The sequence below is a fragment of the Medicago sativa genome, chromosome 4 (genome assembly GCF_051527215.1).
Source record: "Medicago sativa cultivar Bolivia chromosome 4, Bolivia_mono, whole genome shotgun sequence".
In the NCBI taxonomy this organism is placed as follows: Eukaryota; Viridiplantae; Streptophyta; class Magnoliopsida; order Fabales; family Fabaceae; genus Medicago; species Medicago sativa.
This window is the reverse complement of record NC_140752.1, coordinates 67,947,052-67,968,782: the sequence shown is the minus strand read 5'-3', so window position 1 is coordinate 67,968,782 and position 21,731 is coordinate 67,947,052. Positions and strand designations below refer to the sequence as shown.

General features: G+C 32.0%; 4 protein-coding genes across 5 annotated transcripts; 2 read left to right on the top strand and 2 right to left on the bottom strand.

Annotated features, from left to right (window-relative positions):
* Positions 1-76: 76 nt before the first annotated feature.
* On the bottom strand, positions 77-2,828 carry LOC146931056 (phenylcoumaran benzylic ether reductase POP1-like). Its single transcript, XM_085702543.1, has 5 exons — positions 2,542-2,828; positions 1,778-1,912; positions 1,057-1,294; positions 755-958; positions 77-500 (listed from the first exon to the last, which is right to left on the bottom strand). The coding sequence occupies exons 1-5, from the start codon at positions 2,731-2,733 to the stop codon at positions 286-288; spliced, it is 984 nt and encodes a 327-aa protein (XP_085558669.1). The 5' UTR covers positions 2,734-2,828; the 3' UTR covers positions 77-285.
* Positions 2,829-8,829: 6,001 nt separating this feature from the next.
* On the top strand, positions 8,830-12,277 carry LOC146931055 (NmrA-like negative transcriptional regulator family protein). 2 transcript variants are annotated; one of them, XM_085702541.1, is made up of 5 exons: positions 8,830-9,304; positions 9,393-9,527; positions 10,665-10,908; positions 10,987-11,190; positions 12,014-12,277. In XM_085702541.1, exons 1-5 carry the CDS (start codon positions 9,125-9,127, stop codon positions 12,178-12,180), a joined length of 930 nt encoding a protein of 309 aa, XP_085558667.1. In that variant the 5' UTR covers positions 8,830-9,124; the 3' UTR covers positions 12,181-12,277. The 2 variants fall into 2 exon arrangements, with proteins under 2 accessions (XP_085558667.1, XP_085558668.1); XM_085702542.1 differs by having other exon boundaries at positions 11,856-12,277.
* A 1,375-nt stretch (positions 12,278-13,652) lies between these two features.
* LOC146931054 (phenylcoumaran benzylic ether reductase Pyrc5-like) lies at positions 13,653-19,276 on the bottom strand. The gene is made up of 5 exons (XM_085702547.1): positions 19,016-19,276; positions 15,552-15,686; positions 15,028-15,265; positions 14,605-14,808; positions 13,653-14,197 (listed from the first exon to the last, which is right to left on the bottom strand). The coding sequence occupies exons 1-5, from the start codon at positions 19,202-19,204 to the stop codon at positions 13,971-13,973; spliced, it is 993 nt and encodes a 330-aa protein (XP_085558673.1). The 5' UTR covers positions 19,205-19,276; the 3' UTR covers positions 13,653-13,970.
* A 248-nt stretch (positions 19,277-19,524) lies between these two features.
* On the top strand, positions 19,525-21,619 carry LOC146931053 (uncharacterized). The gene has a single exon (XM_085702539.1). It carries the CDS (start codon positions 20,016-20,018, stop codon positions 21,144-21,146), a length of 1,131 nt encoding a protein of 376 aa, XP_085558665.1. The 5' UTR covers positions 19,525-20,015; the 3' UTR covers positions 21,147-21,619.
* The last annotated feature ends 112 nt before the right edge of the window (positions 21,620-21,731 follow it).

Genomic DNA, 21,731 nt, shown 5'->3' with positions numbered 1-21,731 from the left:
ATTTGAACCTGTGCGAGTTTTGCTGACGCCATAAGATTGAAATGCATAAATAAGTACAAGGTTTGGAGCATCATGATTCATGAATGAGACACTGCCATTCCATGTTTAATTTATTTTAGTTTATTTAGACAATGACGCAAGTTCGGTATTATTTTATCTTGAACAAACTCTTGTTCGAAATGTACACGCTAATATATAGTACTAGCTAATAACATTACTTGTTTGATTAATCAACTAATAATTAATTACTAGCTTCTTAACCAAAAAATACATGTAAGCCAGAGTTTATTCAATGTTTTCTGGTATAAGCTGGTTCAAGTAGAATGGTGTACGATCAATATTTCTTTTAAGGAACTCATCAATAGTAGTGAATTTGACATGAGGATAAAGTTGAGAAGCCTCTACTCCAAATGAGGGTTCAATCTCAAAGTTAGTTTGATCTTCCTTCACAAATGTAGCGTGACAAATTGATAGACTCATATTGTTGGGAAATGAGGACTCTGCAAGAAAATTAAACAGTAGTCCTATATTAGTAATCACTAATAATAAACAAGCTAGACAATTTTAATCTCTTTATAATTTATTTTATAAGTAATTCATATATATGTTTGTGAATGTATTTTTAAAAAGATTATCATATTATAACTAAAATGGTAAGTTTTGATTGAAAGTCTATGCATGTAAAGAAAAATTACATTGTCAATATACACAAGTTAAACATAATATATTAATGTTTTTACTATCATAAGCTAACCTTGAATTTGCCTCAAAATTTTCTCCTCTGGAACATAGACTCTTTCAAGAGTCTTGCTAGTATTTTTCTCCCAAAGAGAAACTAGTTTATTAAATGATATGGTGTTTGCATGGGGTCTAACATTGAGAATTTTGTTCAAGGTTCTTGGATCATCAATAGCTTGGATTGTATAAGTAGCAACATCTTCGTGAGTGTTAAAAACAGCTGTTAATAATTAAATAAAGAATCAATTAATCATAATATGTGTTATATTTTTTTTTATATTTAATCAATTAATTAATTAAAACTGAATTTTCATATACCTTTGGGATTGCCATCTCCAAAAATGATAACTTTATTAGTAGTTGTAAGTAAGGCTCTAAGACCTGACAAATTTGGTAGGAAGTGTCCAGCAAAAAAATTTGCCACCACGAAAGTATGAGGAATTCCTTCAGCTTCAATGGTTCTTCGGATTTGAGCCTTGTTGTTAAATAAACTCTCTGCCCAATTTACTCCATTAGCACGATCCACATCATTTCCAAACTCTGAAGGAAAAAACCTCTATACATAAAAAGTAAAAACAACTATTTAGCAAAACAATCTAATTTGCTAAAAAAAAAAAAAAGCAAAACAATCTAATCATAGTGAATAAAGTGTAGTTATTTTTAAAAATATAAGTTACACGGATCGCGGACCAACTTGCAAATCTATATGTTTAACCGAATACAATCTAAATGATCCAATCCATGCAGACTAAAATTAAAATGGACAAAAAAATTGTCCCGCAGGTCACGGATTCAACAGGTCGGTCCACATATTACAGTTCATATATACCTTAACTCTACACGGGAATGTATAGGTTTGTATTTCCTTCCATTTTTCTCTCTTTCCAAACAATTAAAATCATATAAATTTTTTAATATATTTCTTTCCTAGATCGAACAAAGAATTAGTCATAATAGCTAAAATACGTCACCAATGTAAATCAGTGATTGGATTCATCAATAGTTCATAGAGAAAATAGTTAGAAACAATTATCTTTACCTTAACATTTCCAGATTCTTTGATGGCGGAAATGATCTTATATTGATCGGGTATGTGCAAGTAACTCACGGTAGAGATCACCACATCCACCTGCTTTATTGCTTTAACCAAACTCCCATGGTCATGTATATCTCCCTATGTGTATGATATGATCATCATGAAACAAATTCACTAAAAAAATATAAAGAACATGCATTTTTTTTTCTTTCATTTTTAAACCTGCGGTGAGTAGCATTGGGCTACCTCACCCAAAATAGATTAACCAAAACAAATTGAGACAAAAATAGAAGGGGAACAAACCAAAACCTCTTCAAGCAAACGAAAATCTAAAACTATGCATCCCTAGTATTGTGTACATTTAAGCTTCTCTAACTTCCAAAGGGATGGAATAATCGTAAACAAAAAAGTTCAAGGATAATTCTATAATGACTTTAAAAAATGTGAGTGACCATAGAATCAACGTTGAAAAACATGCATGTGAAAACACTCTATAAGACTTTAAAAAATGCTCACAAAAGTAACTATATATTGCGGTTAATGACTTCTTACAGAAATATTTACGATCAACGAATTTTTCACATCAACAATGGTAATTCAAACTTGCACACCCACACGAACTAGACCAAACTTATTTGGTTTGCACCGGTCCTTTTTGTGTCCCGGCAATATATTCGTTATCATACAAAATTAATAATTTTTGAATGTCAAAAAATATCGTATATTGGTTGGCTTATAACACACGAGTATAAAAGAATGCTACTTACCAAAACTAGGTTGACGCCCAAGTTTTTAAATGTTTGAATGATGGATGATTTTGCTGGGTTAAGCATAGTGGACTCTCGTACAAGGGCAAAGGTAGGGTAGCCAGCCTTAACACTTGCTTCTACGATGAACTTTCCGACCGATCCGGTTCCTCCGATGACCAGAACATTGGTTGATTTCACTGCCGCGGCCATTTGAAAAGTGCTCCTAATTAAGATCAAAAGGAGAAGATAGAAATGCAACTCGACCTGCCTTTCAAACAGGAGTGTCGTGAAGTCCTTTATATAATAATTGGGTTCAGCATACTATTATTCTCAATCTGTTCTAAAATATATAAATGTCATTTTTTGGTGCTAACCCTCCCGTTTCTAGCGGAATGAACCCTTAATAAATCAGGAGCTCAAACGGAAGGTAAATAAAGTTTGACTAAGACTCGAATTTGGTTTCTTTCAAACGATTTGTTTTAAGGAAATCTCATTACTCACTTAGCCTAATCACTTGATTAACCAATCACTTAAGCTTAAACACTTGATTAACCAATCTTAAAGTCCCTCAAATTTCAAAACAATTTACCTCAAAATAATTAATGGATATATATTTGATTTTGATGCCACTCAATTTAGTAAACAAAAAAACAAAATAAAAGTCACTCAATTTCAACTCAGATATACGTTAATTAATTGTAGTCATCGGTGACGGTAGACCAATTTGATTATAAGTTCCTCACATTTGAAACTTCAACCATGTGCTGTTTTATTTTTTTAAAATAAATGTGCTAGTTTTTTTTTTTTTTTTGTTAAAAAATATGCTAGTTATTATAGCAGTAATTTTTTTTTTTGAGTAACATAACAGTCAAATATTATTACATATTGTTGAATGGTTTATATTAGAATAGTAAGAAAAATAAAACTACACGTCTTTTTAATGTAAAAAAAACAACTATACGTCTTTTTGACGTTATTTTCAATGCTAACGTCTTTTTAAGTTACTTTTCAATGCTATTATTGTTATTTATTTTTTTACAATTCTGTTCTCCATGATCATCCTTTATTACTGTATATGAGAAAAATGATACACATTAACAATATCAACGGTGTATTCTGCAAAATCACGTCACTACACTCTATTCGAAAGGTATAAAAAAAAAAGGGAAATGCTACTTATAGCGAGAAGTTGTATCACGACTATATAGCGAATGACGTGTCCCTTCTCTATACCCACCGATTGACTTTATTTTTTCTTCTCTCTCATCATCCTTTCATCTTTCATCCCAACAACTGTTACTTTCTCTCTGCATCCTCCTTCTTCCAAATTTCACTTTCAATTTTCTCTTGTTCTTTCCAAATCTCTCTCTCTCTCTCTCTCTCTCTCTCCCCAAGGAAATAGCACCTGTAAAAGCTGAGATGGCAGATGTACAGAGATTTTGCTTTGTTCTGTTGTCTCATCATTGACAGCCTCTTCTAGATCATGATGCTCCCAAGACTTTTTCAAACAAATTAGTTCTCTATCTCTTCAATGAGTCACACCAGTTCATGATGTTTCTCAGCACAAACTAAAAGTTTAATGTTTTATTCTCAACTCTGTCCAAGGAAGCCGAAGTAGTAGGAACTTGTGCGGTTGTGTTACACATCAGAACAGAGCAAACACAATTTTTTCATTATTTTGTTGTCTATAAAAAAATGAAAAATGACTAAAACAACACGTTCGTGAAATTCCGCGAATTTTGCTTTCGCGTTATATAGCAGCACTCAAAAAAAAAATAGAAAATAGTTGATGTTACCGTTGAATATTTGGATTTACTTTATGAGCAATGCTATATCTCTAGAAAAATAACATCAAGAATTCTTCAAGAATAAAGAATAGCCAATCACAATGCACTATTTGCCACAATTCAAGGAGGTGTGGCTGAAAAATAGGAAGTGGACAAATAAATCATCCAATTAAAATTTGCCAACTATTTCTTGAAAAATTCTTGAAGCTATTTTTCTTGAGAAGTAGCATTTTCCTTACTTTATTTAGTTAACTAAAATATAAATAAAATCTATAATTTTAAATATTCAATGTTATTGTACTTTTTTTTTTTTTTGACAAAAGTAACGATATTCATTCATTCAAATTGATAGAGTACATCGATACAATACAAATCCAAATTCGCTAAAAACAAAAAGGATGAATCTGTGAACAAACTCATAGCATCCATGTTAATAGCATAAAACGGCAAAGTATCTATGCCTACAAATATGACTAATATGACTATATTCAAGTCTCCGGAATATTAACGTCTCCGGATCTGCAACGTTGACGACGCCAAAGTCATTGTCATTGATCGGATCTGCTCTTGCTCAAAGCTAATCTTTCAACCTGAATCAAATAAACACCGCACTAAGACGAGAAATCAAAAACACACCGTATAAAGACGGGAAATCAAAACAAACAGAGTCGTTCAGAGACGACGAAATCACAAAAACAAACGAAAGAAAACAGAAAATATGTGAAATCACTTATTTAATTAGGATAGAATGAAAAACAATTTGGAGGGGTGATTTTTGGGTCAAAATTGACCCTAAATCACCCCTTTGACAAGAAGAAGAAGAAGAAAAAAGGGGTGACGGCTAGGGTTTGAGAAGGAGAGAAGAGAGAGAGAGAGAGAGAGAGAAAGAGAGAGAGAGAGAGAGAGAGAGAGAGAGAGAGCAATGTTATTGTACTTGTTATTTAGACTTTATTGTAAACGGTCCGAGTCGTTCTTGTTTGCCAGTACATTGAGAGGTTCCTGTCTCAATTGATAAGCATTTATAATGTAGTCATTCCTTTAGGTTAGACACATCGAAAACAAAAGAACGCTCCATCAATAAGGCGGCAAAAACATCTTCTCATAACCTAATTCTCTCAAGTCTGTTTCAAATCTCAATGGATTCTTTAACCATTCAAGGTACACAGTTACAATATTCGTATGTTATATATTCATATCTATGATTTGGGTCCTATGTTAAATTTTCCTTCGGTCACATAACATGTATTTATTAAACGCTTATATTTTTAAACGATGTCTTTTTTTTTTTTTTTTAAACAACAACTTAGTAGTGGCAGAACAAATCAAACAATACCACAAAAGTTCACCATTCAATCATAATCTAATAAGTTTAATTACTCATGATAGTAATAAACAACATAATCAATAGGATTTGTAAAAAATAAAAAATAATCAAAAGGTTAAAGATTTACGCATGCAAAATAAAGTAACAATGTGTTCAATTTTGTTGCCAAGGGTTAAAAATATGAAGTTATAGATTGTTTTGATAACAATCTTCGCCACTAGATCCTCAACATTTGGAACCCTTGCTTTATGCTAAAAATTTCAATATATAGATTTAATGGCGTGCACGCTCTCCGCGTGCGCCATAAAATCTAATGTGGCATGTGTTGAGTGATATGTGTGTGCGCCACATACAACGAGCACACACTTCATGCAAGTGTTTGGGACAAAATTCTTTCATCTTCTTCTAGGATTTGCGTCGCGCACAAGACCCACATGTGGGACGCATGCATATGAAACTTCTCCGCTTGACATCTTCACCTCTTTATGAAAATTCACCTTAGGCATGTGATTGAGAGAAAATTTTCCTAAGTTGCGTGGACTTCATCCACTACAAGAATTTCACGTATTTGCGGCGGCGAAAATTCCACGCAAAGGCAAAAAAAAACCGTGTCATCATTGCGACAGACTAATGTCCCACCCAAAGATCAAGTCACAAACATTTGCGGTGAACTTTGTATGCCAAAATGACATAAGCTCACAAAAATATTGCTGACATTTGTATGGGCAAAAACGCCTCAAAGATTTTTTTTTTTTTAAAAACTTTACGTGGGCCAAAAGCTGCCGCAAATGTTCTTCTTTTCTAAAGAAATTGTGTTTGCGTTAGCTTTAATCTGTCGTAAACACTTTCAAAATTTTTTGCCTTTTTTTAATAGTTAGAAAAATAAAAAATTTAATAAATAAAAACTTATATATTTTTTTATCACGAGGAAAAGAAATCAACAAGAGAAAGGAAACTAAGCAATTCACCGCCTACACATTCCAGGGGTATCCGCAAGTATAGGATACTGTCCAACTGAGGTGGGAGAGAGATCTAGATTTTCAATTAGTCGACATTACTACCCCCAAACTTTGCAAACCAATTAACACATTCGTTTCTTTCTCGCAAAATATGAGTAAAAATAACCACCAATTGAAGAGGAATGAGTTTTTCCTGATAATTAAAAACATCTAACCATTTATACAGCTTCCTAAAACACCAAGGGTACCACTACTAGATAACTATTTTGAAGAGGCCAATATTTTACTTTTGTGTGTAGACTGATCTTAAATGGTTTAATCCACATTTCTAAATTAACCAAGTTCTCCAGTAGTACCCCATCTCAAACTTAAAATGTTGTCAATTTCAAAGATCAACCCAAGACAGTGAAAATATATATTCTACCTAAATCCAAAGAGGATACAACAACAACCAAGCCTTATCTCATTAAGTGGGGTCGACTACATTGATCAAATTACGTCATAATATTATATCGTAAACTATATTTAGATCCAACTCATTAACCTCTAAATCTTTCATAATAGTTTCTCTTCTACTTTTTCTAGGTCTTCCTCTACTTCTTCTAATATGAATCTCCTTCATCTGATTTATTCTCCGTACTACAACATCTACATATATTGCCCAAGCCACCTAAGTCTATTTTCTACAATCTTTTTTACTATAGGTGCTACCCCAACTCTGGTGTCATTCCTAATCTTATCCCTTCTAGTCTTACCACTCATTCAACACAACATCCTCATCTCAACTACGCCTACTTGATTCTTGTGTTGGTTCTTAAGCTCCCAACACTCCATACCATACAATATCGTCGGTCTGACTGATGTCCGATAGAATTTCGCTTTCAACTTAAGTGGTACTTTCTTATGACATAAAACACATGAGGCTCTTATTACATAAACATTTATTAGTTTTTTTAGGTCTAGAAGCTTGTAACATTGTTTGCCGCCGAAACAAATGAGAATATTCACACTCAAAGGGCTTAGCAAAATATATAGTTCATACAAGGTTGCTTGAAAATGCTCATAATACAAAAAAAAAAAAAGGATGTCTCGTGTGTGTAAAGTATAACAAATACTGCCTCCGGTCCAATTTACAAGAGACAATTTACTTTTTAGATACATTAAATAATCAATGTATTTGGTTTAGGTTCTTGACTAGATACATACATTATTCAATGTATCTAAAAAGTCAATTTTCTCTTGTAAATAGGACCGGAGTGAGTAGATAATACTCCTTCCTTCCCATTTTAAATGACCTGGTTTAAAAATGTGTATTATTCAAAATACATGCTTTGGCCCTATTTTTTTTACTAATATATAAAGACAAAATATAACATATAAGATGTTGAATTTGTCTCGATAAATATTTTCAAAATATCAAATTTTTATAATTTTTTCTAATAGATTATTAAAGATACTCCCTCCGGTCCTTATTATAAGAAACAATTGACTTTTTTGATTCATAGAATAATTTTTAAGTTCAAAATTGTGCATTGACATACGTGACAGAGTTAACTAAATCATATAATGTGGGACGGAGGGAGTAATAAATAAGTAATGTAAGTTCTAGAAAATAAACATCAAGCATGGATACACTATGCAGGAAATACGGTAAATAGTGTAAACAATTAATTTATGTGTAAGCAAGTATTTTTGCGGTGTGACTAGAGAAAAATCAATTTTTGTCTAATACACCCCCCTTCCTTTATAGAATGTGATATTACACTTCCCTCCCATCTTCTTTTAAAACACGCACAACGGAAAATGATATTATAGCAGTACTCCCTCCGTCCCAATTTATTTGACCTCTTGGCTCATTTTACACAGATTAAGAAAAATGTATAAATGAAAGGGAAAGTGAAATATATTGTATTGGGAATGATAAAAGTAGTATTATTTAGTGTTATATTGTATTGGGAATGATGAAAGTTGTATTGAAAATTGAAATGGGTCAGTTATTTTGGGACACTTTTTTTTAGAAAATGGGTCAGTTATTCCGGGACGGAGGGAGTAATAAACATACTAGTAATAAACATACTTTCCTCAAAAAAAAAAAAAAAGTAATAAACATACTCTCTAATAGAAATTGACAAAAAAAAAAAAACTAAACTAAAAACTAACCTTTAAAAAAAACTAAAAATTAAAAATATGAGTTAAATCATATTATTAAGAGTGTAATATCAATCAGTGGGGTGTTGTCTAAAAAAAAAATTAATAAGTGTAGTGTTTGGTTCGAACTCAACTCATATTACGATGAATTGTCCTGGCAATAGAGTTAAACTCAATTGGCCTCATTTTCGTCTAAATAATTGAAATTATTACTACTAATCACCCCAAATGTGTACATTCGCATGAGAGAAGGTCTCGAGTGATAAATCCGTTACATCATTACATTACATAGGATTTAGATTGCGACACAGTTTAATATTATCCCATCCCATAGATTAATGTTTGGCAGGTAGCTAGGTTGTTGTTGATGAACGTTGGATTGAATGGAAAAAAGCAAGATTTTAATAATTGGTGCAACGGGAAGTCTTGGTTACCATTTAGCAGAATCAAGTATTAAATTTTGTCACCCAACATTTGCTCTTGTTAGAGATTCTTCTTTTTCTGATCCCATCAAATCCCATAAACTTCAATGCCTTTCCCATGCTGGAGTTACCCTTCTCAAAGTATGATTTTCTCTTCTTTTTTTTTTTTTTTTTAAAATATATTTATGTGAGTCTTATCTGATTCTTGTGGTTGATATTTTATGTACAGGGTTCTCTAGAAGATGAAGCAAGCCTTGTTGAGGCTGTGAAGTTAGTAGATGTTGTAATTTGTGCTGTTTCAGCTAAACAAACTCTACAACAAAAGCTACTCATCAGGGTTATCAAACAACTTGGTTCTATCAAGGTAATTTACTCAATTTTTGAATCATGAACTCTTCAAATTCTTATGGTTACATTTAAATATTCTCTTAAAATGCTGATTTTTCGACCTTGTTAGCTGAAAAAGTATATGTTCCGCTAGAATATGTTGTCCATTAGGCTGATCCTTTATCTCTTGAAGGCCATAGCTGATACTTGTTATTTTTTAGGTTCTCCAAATTTTTACTTTAGTTCGGGCAGTCACTCTCTCTGCAATTTATATTGCGATAACTCGTGTAAATTATAAAAAATGATTTTATTTTTATTTTATGAAATCGTAACAAACCATGCTTATATTTTTCAATGACACCAACAATATAGCATTCGTATAGACAAATTTGTTTAAGATTATAATTAGAATAATAAAAAATTCAGCTCAAAAGGGTGTATCCTTTTATATATTGTTATAAATATTATGGACATGAAGTATCCGATACCGTTTGGTAGTGATTAATCTTCCACCGAGTACTTATTGGGTACACATTATGAGTTCTCCAATCTCAACAAAGTTTTCTCCATCGAGAGAGCCGGGGATCAAACCATTACCACTTGTTTAAGGTCTCTTTTCACTTGAACCAACCACATGCTGGTTAGGTTATGCAGTTTCAAAACTGTTACATCTTACATTTTCCCTTCCATTAGGATATATCGCATATATATAGAGTAAACATTCAATTTAGTCCTTAAACTATCGTTCTTTCTCTTATTTAGTTCCTAAACTATAAAAATATGATAAGTCAGGACTAATCGGTCAAGTTCTTTCTCTTATTTAGTTCCTAAACTATAAAAATATGATAAGTCAGGACTAATCGGTCAAGTTAGTCCATCAATTCCTTTAAAGATAAGAACTAGAATATTAAGTAATTTAGGGACTAAGTTTATGGACTGAAAATAGTTTAGGGACTACCTATTATATTTCTATAAATTGAAGAGTGATAGGCAGGGACCAAATTGATAGTATATACTATATTCCACATGTGTGCTTTTGTTTATAATAAATTGAGGAACCTTGAAACTCAACCTACATGAACATTTAATAATCCTATTTGAATACACAAATCACACGTTTCTTGCATTGTTAAATGTGTTCAATGATTTGTTTGTTAACATTTGTTGGCTACAGAGGTTCATCCCATCTGAATTTGGCTCAGATCCTACCAAGGCTAAAGTATGTGAACTTGAGGATGGCTATAATTTCTATGCACCAAAAATTGAAATTAGGCAACTTGTGGAAGCTGAAGGCATTCCATATACTTTCATCTCCTGCAATTTCTTCATGAAAATTTTGCTTCCTTCTCTTGTCCAACCAGGATTAAAAGCTCCTCCTAGGGACAAAGTCACTATATTTGGTGACGGCAATACAAAAGGTCTCTACTTGATCGAGAATTGAAGACCATTTTCATTTTTCCAGAGCTTACTTATTCATGATTGGTTTTCAATTGTAGGTGTATTTATGCAGGAAAGTGATGTTGCTGCTTTCACTATCAATGCGGTTGATGATCCCCGCACGTTGAATAAAGTTTTGTACTTGAGACCTCCAGGAAATGTTTGTTCTTTGAATGAGCTGGTTGAGATATGGGAAACTAAAATAGGGAAGAAACTTGAGAGGTTGCATGTCTCAGAAGAAGAGCTGCTTGAGAAAATCAAAGGTATTATAATACCACTACCTTATGAATCAGTGCATTATGAAACATATTGAATAAAATAAACTTCTCAAAAGATTCTCAGGGACAAATAATATTAAAAGAATTCTTCAACAACTTTAGTTTTTAAGAAGGCGGGTTCTGAGGTGGATCACCTTGATAGAAAGATGGTTCACCTTGGTTTGACACTTAAAAAATTATCTGAAACTCTAACGATGTTTGGTGATGTCATTTAGAAGTAGAAGTTCATGGTCTTCCTCGTCTTTACCTTTGAGATAGTGTCGTGATCCGTGCAAGTTGACAAAAACAAGTAAAAGTTAATAAGAATTGAATTTTTAGGTACTCATTATTCCTTTTCCCTTATTTTTATTGAACTGGCACATATCAAGTAACTGTCTCAGCCGTGAGAATGAGAAGCACCGTGAGTTTCTACTTCTATAAGGCGACGTTTGTTGTCATTGGAGTTGCAGACAAATTTTAAGTACCAATCCAAGGTGGATCACCTATCAAAGTAGTCCACTGTATAATTTGCCTTTTAAGTAGTTTTGTTCCTGCAATTCAATATTTTCAAAAACCTCTCATTTAGCTCTTAAGTAATTATCTATAAGCTTATATATAAGGGCTTTTACACAACCTGTAAAGTCATTCTGATTTAACTTTCCATTATGTAGAAATCAATCCAAACAAAGCCTATGAATTATTCTGAACATATGTTGCAGTTTCTTATCTGTTAAGACTTTAAGAGGCATGGAAATGAAGCATCTTCTTAAATAAATGTATTCTAAACAACTAATTCACATACTGTCTGTATTTTTTTGGGGCATTGCAGCAACAACATTCCCAACGAACTTTGAGATGCTTTTTATATATTCTGCTTTCATAAAGGGAGATCATACATACTTTAATATTGAGTCATCATATGGTGTGAATGGTACAGAACTATATCCACAGCTGAGATATTCCACAATCAGCGAATTTTTGGACACACATTTGTAGACTTTGATTTGTTTAGGAATATGTTTGGAAAATGTACACTTACATATTTGCCTTGAACATTCCATTTTTCCGATGTTATTATCTTTATATTTGTGAACACAGCCTAAGAATGTGCAAACGTGCTTTTGAAAAAAATTAACAACGCTTGTTCTTTGGCAAGGAGTGGTTGAGACAAAATTCAACAATAAACTTGCAATATAGTAATATAATAGGGAATTCTGCTAGGAGTTTTCTATACTTTAGTTTTATTATAGAGACTCGAGATACATATGCTACTCGACGATGATTGTAATCCACTGTCTTTGTTTCCTGACACTGTTTATTTTATATTGATGTCGTGATTGTAGCATATATATACATATATACTCCACACCAACAATTTCATTTCCTCTACCACTTTAAAAATCTCAATATTTTCGCTGTTGAAGATAATCTTGTTCTTAGCTTTCCACAAACACCATACACCAGCAAACAAAATTGAAGTGAAGTGAATTCTAGATACATTACCTATGTTCACCAGTCCTTCCAATTGCTCCAAATGCGCTTGCCCTCCAGATATAAAAGTTGAAGATATATCGATCCACATCATTATCGAGCTCCACACGTTCAGAGCAAATGGAAAACCAAAGAACAAGTGTTGCACCCCTTGCGCTTCACCACAAACGAACGCACAATGAACCTGGTCTCCACCTTTCGTATTTCTTCGGAAAATGTTGACTTTAGTTAATCAATCCATGGAGTTGCAGTGTGAGTATCTCAAGTTTTTCTTCTCCATTACTCTATTACTGCTCCTCCTTGCAATAGTGGAATAAAGTCTTTTTTATACTTTGCAAACACAAACCTTAATAGACTTTTCTTTGGGTGCTCCATTTTAAGGTAATGTTTATGTATTGTGTTCACTTTTGTTTCCATCTCTTTCAGATTGCACTCATTCTATGCGAACCCTCATTTAAGCATTACCTAACTGAATGTTACAATTTTGGAAACCGACCGACACAATAGTTGCAAATTAAAATTTTGCAAGATTCATCATATTTTGTATTATCATAACTAAAATTAAGCAAGTTTTGTAACATACAAGATTGTAAAAATTGGTTAAGAAATCATTCAATGTGAACTTCAAAAAAGGATCTATAAGAATTAAAAAAATACATATAAGTTTCTCTTTTTCATAATGCTATATGCTCTAAGCTTTCGAATCTAATTGGTTAGAATCTCGTTTTGATATCATACTATAAAATTATCTATTATAAATAATAGAGAGATAATTTATTAGACTTTTTTACACATTCACTATCAAATAATTTTTTTGGGCAACTTGTTCAAAAGAATTACTTTTGTCATAAAAGAGACGATCGTATGCATAAGAGAAAAAATGAATATGTACTACACTTTTGTTTTTTGGGTGGTATTCAGGATACGAACCCCAAACCTTACATATATTATGCATTGTCATTATCAACTGAGCTACATTTTTGAGCAAACAAACAAGTAAAATCAAAACATCAAGCTTGGATAAACATACAACAAAATCAAGTACCTTTTTTTTCAAAAAAAAAAAATTACAAAAAATTAGAGTATACCTTTATTCATATATCATTGAGAAGACACGTGTCTCAATCATTTATTACTTGGACAATGAAATTTTACAACTCAAGACAAGACAAGATACATTTTTTTCTATCTTTGACTCTATTGATGGTACCGCATAATAGTATTTTTTTTTAACAAATCCCATAACAAAGAAATTGATTTGTTGCTCCTTAATTAAACAATATACTAGCACATTACTAATTGAAATGTTGTCCTTTGTTAAGTGATAATAACCAATTTAAGTAAAATGGGGTGCGATCATGATTTTCCTCAAAGTACTCATCCAAAGTGATATATTTGACATCAGGATAAAGTTCTGAAGCTTCTACTCCAGTGGAGGGATCAATTTCATAGTTAGTGTGATCTCCATTCACATATCCAGCCAGACAAATTGCAAGGCCCATATTTACAGGATAAGGTGACTCTACAAAAACAACAAAACATACATCAAATTGTTTAGAAAACCTTATTATGCATATAATCTTAATTGTGAAGCATGAATGCAGATACAGACATTGGACATGACAAAGACACTGACATATTGACACTGATAAAAATTTGAGAAAATTACATAATTTAGTGTAATTATATGTATCGGTGTCGTGTCAATATTAGATACAACACATGTCTCACACTGGGACACGCCTAATCTTAGGAGTGTTTGTGTTTCTCAAGACAAAGATCAAATTTCTCCTTGAATGAATAAATCAATACTCTTATGTTGAGAAAAATCAATACTCAATTACTTGAAAAATTATTCTATGCAATTGTGTATACAGAAATATACATTCTTTTAACAATAACAAAAATCATCTAAGACTAATAACTAACCTTGAATCATCTTCGGTACTTGCTTCCCTGGAATATAGATTTTTTTAAGATTATTATTTGTCTTCTTCTCCCAAAGAGATACTAGGTCATTGTATGACAATGTGTTCGTGGGAGGTCTAATATAGAGAATTTTGTTCAAGGTTCTTGGATCATCAATGGTTCTAATAGTGAAAGCTGCAACACTCTCTTCTGTATTGAAAACAGCTGTCAATAAAGAAAAAGTTAATTAGAATATATTTTCTCTTATCTTAAACAAATACAAGCAAACAGATAAATATATCTATCTTTTAATATAAATAAAAAAGTCAAATATATATGATCTAAATTTAGACCACATATATTTGACTTTTTGTTTATATCTAAAACCGGAGGGTGTGTGTGATAAGTAAATTTCTAATTTTAAAGGATATTTGTGCTTTTTACCTTTGGTATTTCCATTCCCAAGGATAATAACTGAATCTAATGGAAAAGTTGTGTCAATGAGTTGTGATTGAGTTGGTAGCAAATGTCGAGTGAGAAAGTTTGCAACCACATAGGTATGGGGAATTCCTTCATCCTCAATGGCCCTACGAAATTTGGCCTTAGTATCAAATACAACCTTTCCTTCATTCACTCCATGATTTCGGTCCACATCATTTCCAAATTCAGATGGAAAGAACCTCTGTATAAGAAAGAATTATAACAATTAAGCTTAAAATATTTTGTATTTATGCACTGTCGGTTTAAAAATATTTTACGTTTTTAATTAATTATAACCATCAAATTATTAAAAATATTATTCTTGTACCAAAAAAAAAATTTATTCATTATTACTTGAAAATCATTCATTTGATTGATTGTAATTTATTGATAAACAAATTTAAATACATCATTTCTAAAATAAAATTTCGAGTTTAGACGTTTTAACAAATATTTTTAGAACATTTTTCATGTTGATGTTAATATACCTTAACGTTTCCCGCCTCTTTAATAGCAGCAAGGATCTTATATTGATCAGATATGTGCTCATGATTCACTGATGAGATTACGATGTCCACTTGCTTTATGACCTTAACCAAACTCTGGTGGTCGTATATATCACCCTGTCAAAAAATCAACATCAACTATTAAGACCTACCAATAAATACCAAACAACGTACTACCCCATAACAACGTGTTATAAATCAATAATAATTATGAGGCTTTAATTGTAGTCTTGTTCAAAAATAGAAAATTGTAGTACATGTCAAGAGCTCAGGCATATTTGTCAAAAAAAGAGAACAGACGTAAAAAATAAAACAACAACTGACTGTGACTAATATATATTTCATTAAAAAAAATTATAAATTTAAATCACTTCAACGAATAAGAAAAAGTGTGAGTTTTTTTTTTTAAAAACCCTGTTCCCAAAAAAAAATTCAAAACTGACCCCATATGAGACTTATTTTCTAAAATGACCCACTTTCAATTTTTGTTGATTTTTTTTTTTTTGTCGTTTTCCTCATTCCCGCCATTTGAAACGGCGGGAATGAGCCGCCATCTGACACATGTCACATTGTTACTGGTCATGCAGGTTTGACTTATTTTTTTTGAATTTTTTTTTCGGTCCCGCCATTTCAAACGGCGGGAATGAATATTTAATTTTTTTTTTCGTTTTTTGTCAGCCGTTTTTTTTTTGTCGTTTTCCTCATTCCCGCCATTTGAAACAGCGGGAATGAGCCGCCATCTGATACATGTCACATCGTTACTGGTCATGCAGGTTTGACTTATTTTTTTTGAATTTTTTTTTCGGTCCCGCCATTTCAAACGGCGGGAATGAATATTTAATTTTTTTTTCGTTTTTTGTCAGCCGTTTTTTGTTTTGTCCTGTAGTGTATCAGAAAATTGAGAAAAAATTTATATTTGCTCCCAGCAAATTGAGAAAAAGAAAAAATTTATATTTGCTCCCAGCAGTAGTCGAACCAGACGCGCATGGGACAAAGCAATCCTGTGTTGCCACTGAGCCAGTGTAGAATTGTTGTCAATTTACGCATCCAATAATATATATACCATTTCTTAAAACAGTTTTAGACACCATGAACCATCCAATTTTTCATTTTTGTTTTTTTATATAAGTCTTATAATATATATATATATATATATATATATATATATATATATATATATATATATATATAGGAGTTTTTATAATTTTAATTGGATTCTAGATTTTATTTTGAAAAATTTGTCCGACGAATATGAACAAACTCTAGATTTTATTTTAAAAAATTACCAGACGAATATGAACAAAATCTAGATTTTATTTTGAATATATATATTTTGAAATAATATATATCATTTCGTCGGATAATTTACCGGTGAAAAATATATATTTCGTCGAATTATCATAGCGGGATAATTTCGTCGAAATATATATTATCCCCTATGATAATTTCGTCGAAATATATATTATCCCCCTATGATAATTTCGACGAAATATATATTATCCCCCTATGATAATTTCGTCGAAATATATATTATCCCAATTAAAATTATAAAAACTCCTATATATATATATTATAAGACTTATATTAAAAAAAACAAAAATGAAAAATTGGATGGTTCATGGTGTGTAAAACTGTTTTAAGAAATGGTATATATATTATTGGATGCGTAAATTGACAACAATTCTACACTGGCTCAGTGGCAACACAGGATTGCTTTGTCCCATGCGCGCCTGGTTTGACTCCTGCTGGGAGCAAATATAAATTTTTTCTCAAAGAGCAAATATAAATTTTTTCTCAATTTTCTGATACACTACAGGACAAAACAAAAAACGGCTGACAAAAAACGAAAAAAAAAATTAAATATTCATTCCCGCCGTTTGAAACGGCGGGACCGAAAAAAAAATTCAAAAAAAATAAGTCAAACCTGCATGGCCAGTAACGATGTGACATGTGTCAGATGGCGGCTCATTCCCGCCGTTTCAAATGGCGGGAATGAGGAAAACGACAAAAAAAAAATCAACAAAAATTGAAAGTGGGTCATTTTGGAAAATAAGTCTCATAGGGGTCAGTTTTGAATTTTTTTTTGGGAACAGGGTTTTTAAAAAAAAAAACTCAAAAAGTGTAATAGAAATCTCTATCACTGTAAAATAATCTAGATGTCGCCGGTAGATATCATTTACTTAGTAGATTGACGGTTGACTATATAATATTACTGTATATGAAAGTCCTTAGAAAAGTTCATGGATTATTATCTTTAGTTATTATAGACTTAATATTCAGAATATCATTAATATAAATTTGTATTTTGGTAAACAACGGACTAATATTTTATCAAAAAATGATTTGCTCATCCTATCTTATTTTAGTCAACTAAATTTTTTATCTTATTTGAGAGTCAACTAAAATTTTAGCTGTAGAATGATAATAAGTGGTTAATTTGGTGGTTTGGGAGGAGATATTGGGAGTTAAGTGATAATATGATTGATTATGACTTATGAGTTTAACTCTCTCCGCTAATACTTGTCAAAAAAAACTCTCTCCGCTAATAAAATACCACTTATCATTTGTACCAAAAAAAAAAAAAATACCACTTATCACGTGTCCATCTTTTTTTTTTTTTACAAACTTTATAAGGTTTATATTAGATGAACTCTTCTTTTGTGCTCTTATTCTTTCATCTTTTTCTTTGTTTTATGATTTGGTTGTATATTATTATAAGAGTTTGAATACCCTTGTATTTAGGGTGTTTACAATGTTGTTTGGATCAACTTTTATGTAAAAATTTATTTTATCCAAAGTAGTTTGGAAGATTATATTCATTTTTTAAAACCAATCCATTTGTATTAAATCTAGTTTAATTTGGATCAATTTTTGAATATCCGAATTACAGTTATTAAATATTATATTAATATTAATATTATAACGATACAATAACTTTCATGCAAAATACAACATCTAATATACTAAAATTAATATGACGGGATGACAATGATCAATTTATGTTTAAAGCAAATAAAATAGTTAGGAAAAAAATAGATTAAACTAATAAGTATCAACAAAAAATATTTAAAACTATCAAATAATAGATAAATACAATATATCATACTAATGAAAAAAAATAAGTATTGATATTTATGTGTGCGGTATGGTTCGGTTTTAAAAATTGAATTCAAAATCCAATTTCATCCGAGAGGTTTTTACAAAAGAACATCTAATCACATAAAAAAATATTCATTTTTAGGTGATCTTCAGTTTTTCAGATCAATCTATGGTTTTCTTTTAAATCGGTTAGGATATGAACTCCGTTACACTCATCACATTTCTTAATATAATTTGCAGCTTTAAAAAAAATGGTGCATTAACAAAGTCATGAAAAGAACTGGTAATATATTAAGCTTAAGCTATGCACTAATTAAACTTGATTAGAATTCATTAACATAACATACCAAAATTATGCTGACACCCAATGTATTGAAACTTTGGATGATTGATGACTTGTGTGGATTAGAAAGAGTTGAGCCTCGTACAAGAGCAAAAGTAGGGTAACCAGCTTTAATGCTAGCTTCAACAATGAACTTTCCCACGTAACCAGTTCCTCCTATTACAAGAATCTTTGTAGTTGTTCCTACAGCCATTGGAAAATTGCTATATATAACTCAGAGAAGATAATTAGAGTTGTATGTTGTGTTGTGTTTTGTGTGCATTGCATATTATGGAATCAAGTCCTATAAATAAATACCAACTACCAAGTAGAGGCAGAATAGTTAAGCACGTTTCTAGGGTGTGTGATGCTGACAGTGACATCATCATGGATATTTTTATTTATTTTTTGTTTTGACAATAGTGTATTTTTGAGAGGATTTGACAATAATGTCATAATAGTAGTACGAATGTATAACAAGATATTGAATTTTAATATCAAAGTAGCATTTGAATTACTTATCGAATAACTATGTGCAATGGGAGTATTGAACCTGACAATCAACAAGAAAAACCACTCCAATGCATGTTGAAGCCGTGTTGAATGAGCTGCTGGAAGAGAGAGAGGATTAACAGATTCAACACCAATTAATCTGCCACAGAATGCCACGTGGCGGCTTGCAATTGGACCGAACAGGCGCGTGCAGCACACGCGCCGACAGCAGCGTGTGAGCTGCAGACCAGAAGAGAGAGGGATTGCTTTTTGGATAAGCCTGCAGACGTGTCACGCTCTGATTGGTCACGTAGATTTTATGATTTTAATTTTGTAAATCAATTATTTCGGTGAAAAATAATTATTAAAAAAAAAAAAAATACCAAAATTCATGATTTTTTTTCCTCTATAAATAGAGACTTGGTTCATTTGATTTGGACACAGAAAAAAAAACCAAGTTTTTCACTATCTTCATCTCATTATTATCTTTCTATTAGCAAACTAAGTGAAGTTTTAATCTTCTTTTTTGTGAAATGGATCCCAATAATAACCCTTTCAACAGCCAAAATTATTCTAATTTCCCATTTAACTACGAAAATCCCAACAATCATCCAAATCCAAATCTATTTTTCAACCAACGTCCTCAAAACATACCTCAAAACGTACCTCAAAACGTACCTAATTTTGGTTTTACACCAAATTTCAACCAGTCATCCTCTGTTCCAAACTTTCATGGATATTATGGATCGATGATGAGATATCCATCTCAAACACCCCCGTTTCATGGTTATATGCCAATGGAGAATGAAAATTTTCCCAGTGGTAGTGCATCTCAATATCCTGAATTTTCAACACAAATAACTCCTGGTGGCATGACAGTTGCTGATGAAGGCACCGAAGATTCAACTCCTAAGAGCAAGAAAAGTAAGGAACCAGCATGGAACACTCAACAAAATTTGGTGCTAATTAGTGCATGGATTAAATATGGAACAAGCAGTGTTGTTGGGAGAAACCAGAGAGGAGAAACATATTGGGGTAAAATTGCTGAGTATTGTAATGAGTATTGCTCATTTGATTCTCCCCGTGATCTAGTTGCATGTCGAAACCGTTTTAATTACATGAACAAAGTAATAAATAAATGGGTTGGTGCTTATGATGCCGCTAAGCGTTTGCAAGGAAGCGGTTGGTCGGAAGATGATGTGGAGGCAAAAGCCCAGGAATTATATGCATGTGGGAAGAATGTTCAGTTTACTTTAAAGGAAGAATGGCGCGCTCTCCGTGATCAACCACGTTATGTTAGTCAAGTAGGAGGAAGTGTTGGCTCAGGAAGTAGTGGATCTAAGAGATCTCACGAGGACTCTGTAGGATCTAGTGCTCGTCCAATGGGTAGGGAGGCAGCTAAAAAAAAAGGAAAAAAGCAAAGCAAGGACGCTGCCTTGGAGGAGGAGAAAAATGAGTGGGTTAAATTCAAAGAAATGAAGGTGCAAGAGATTGAACACTTGAAAGAGTACACTGCAGAAATGAAAGAGTACACTGCAGTGCAACAAGAGAAAAATAGATTGAAGAAAATGAAATTGTACATAAAGTTAAGTTCCCAAGAGCATCTCAATGACAGGAAAAAAGAAATGTTGGAAAACTTGGAGCGTGAGCTGTATGGAAATTAATTTCACTGTAATATTTGTTTGTATTCGGTCAAAATTGTCAGTGTTGTCTAGTCCCCAATGTTTACTTTAAATAATTGTCAGTGTTGTCTAGTCCCCAATGTTTACTTTAAATAATTGTCAGTGTTATCTAGTCCCCAATGTTTACTTTAAATAATTGTCAGTGTTGTCTAGGAAAATAGGAGGTATTATTGCATATGAAATTGTTTTCTTAACAACACGGGTGAAATCAACTTTCATGCTAGAATCTTTCCTTTTTCAGACCTCTCATTTCATGAAATTGTTTTCTTTTTCTAGACCTCTCATATTCATTTCATGCATGCAGCCAAAAGAGAGCAGCTTTGATGTTGAATTTCCTGTATGCATTTTGAAAAGAGAGAGTTAGCTTTAAATATTTACAAAAGGACACCATGCATGCAGCCAAAAGAGAACAGCTTTCATGTTGAATTTCCTGTGTGCATTTTGAAAAGAGAGAGTTAGCTTTGAATAATTAAAAGAAGACAGCATGCATGCAGCCAAAGCCAAAAGAGATTCCCTGGAAAATGGCAAAATAGGAATGCATGCCTATTGAAATGGCGAGCATGCATA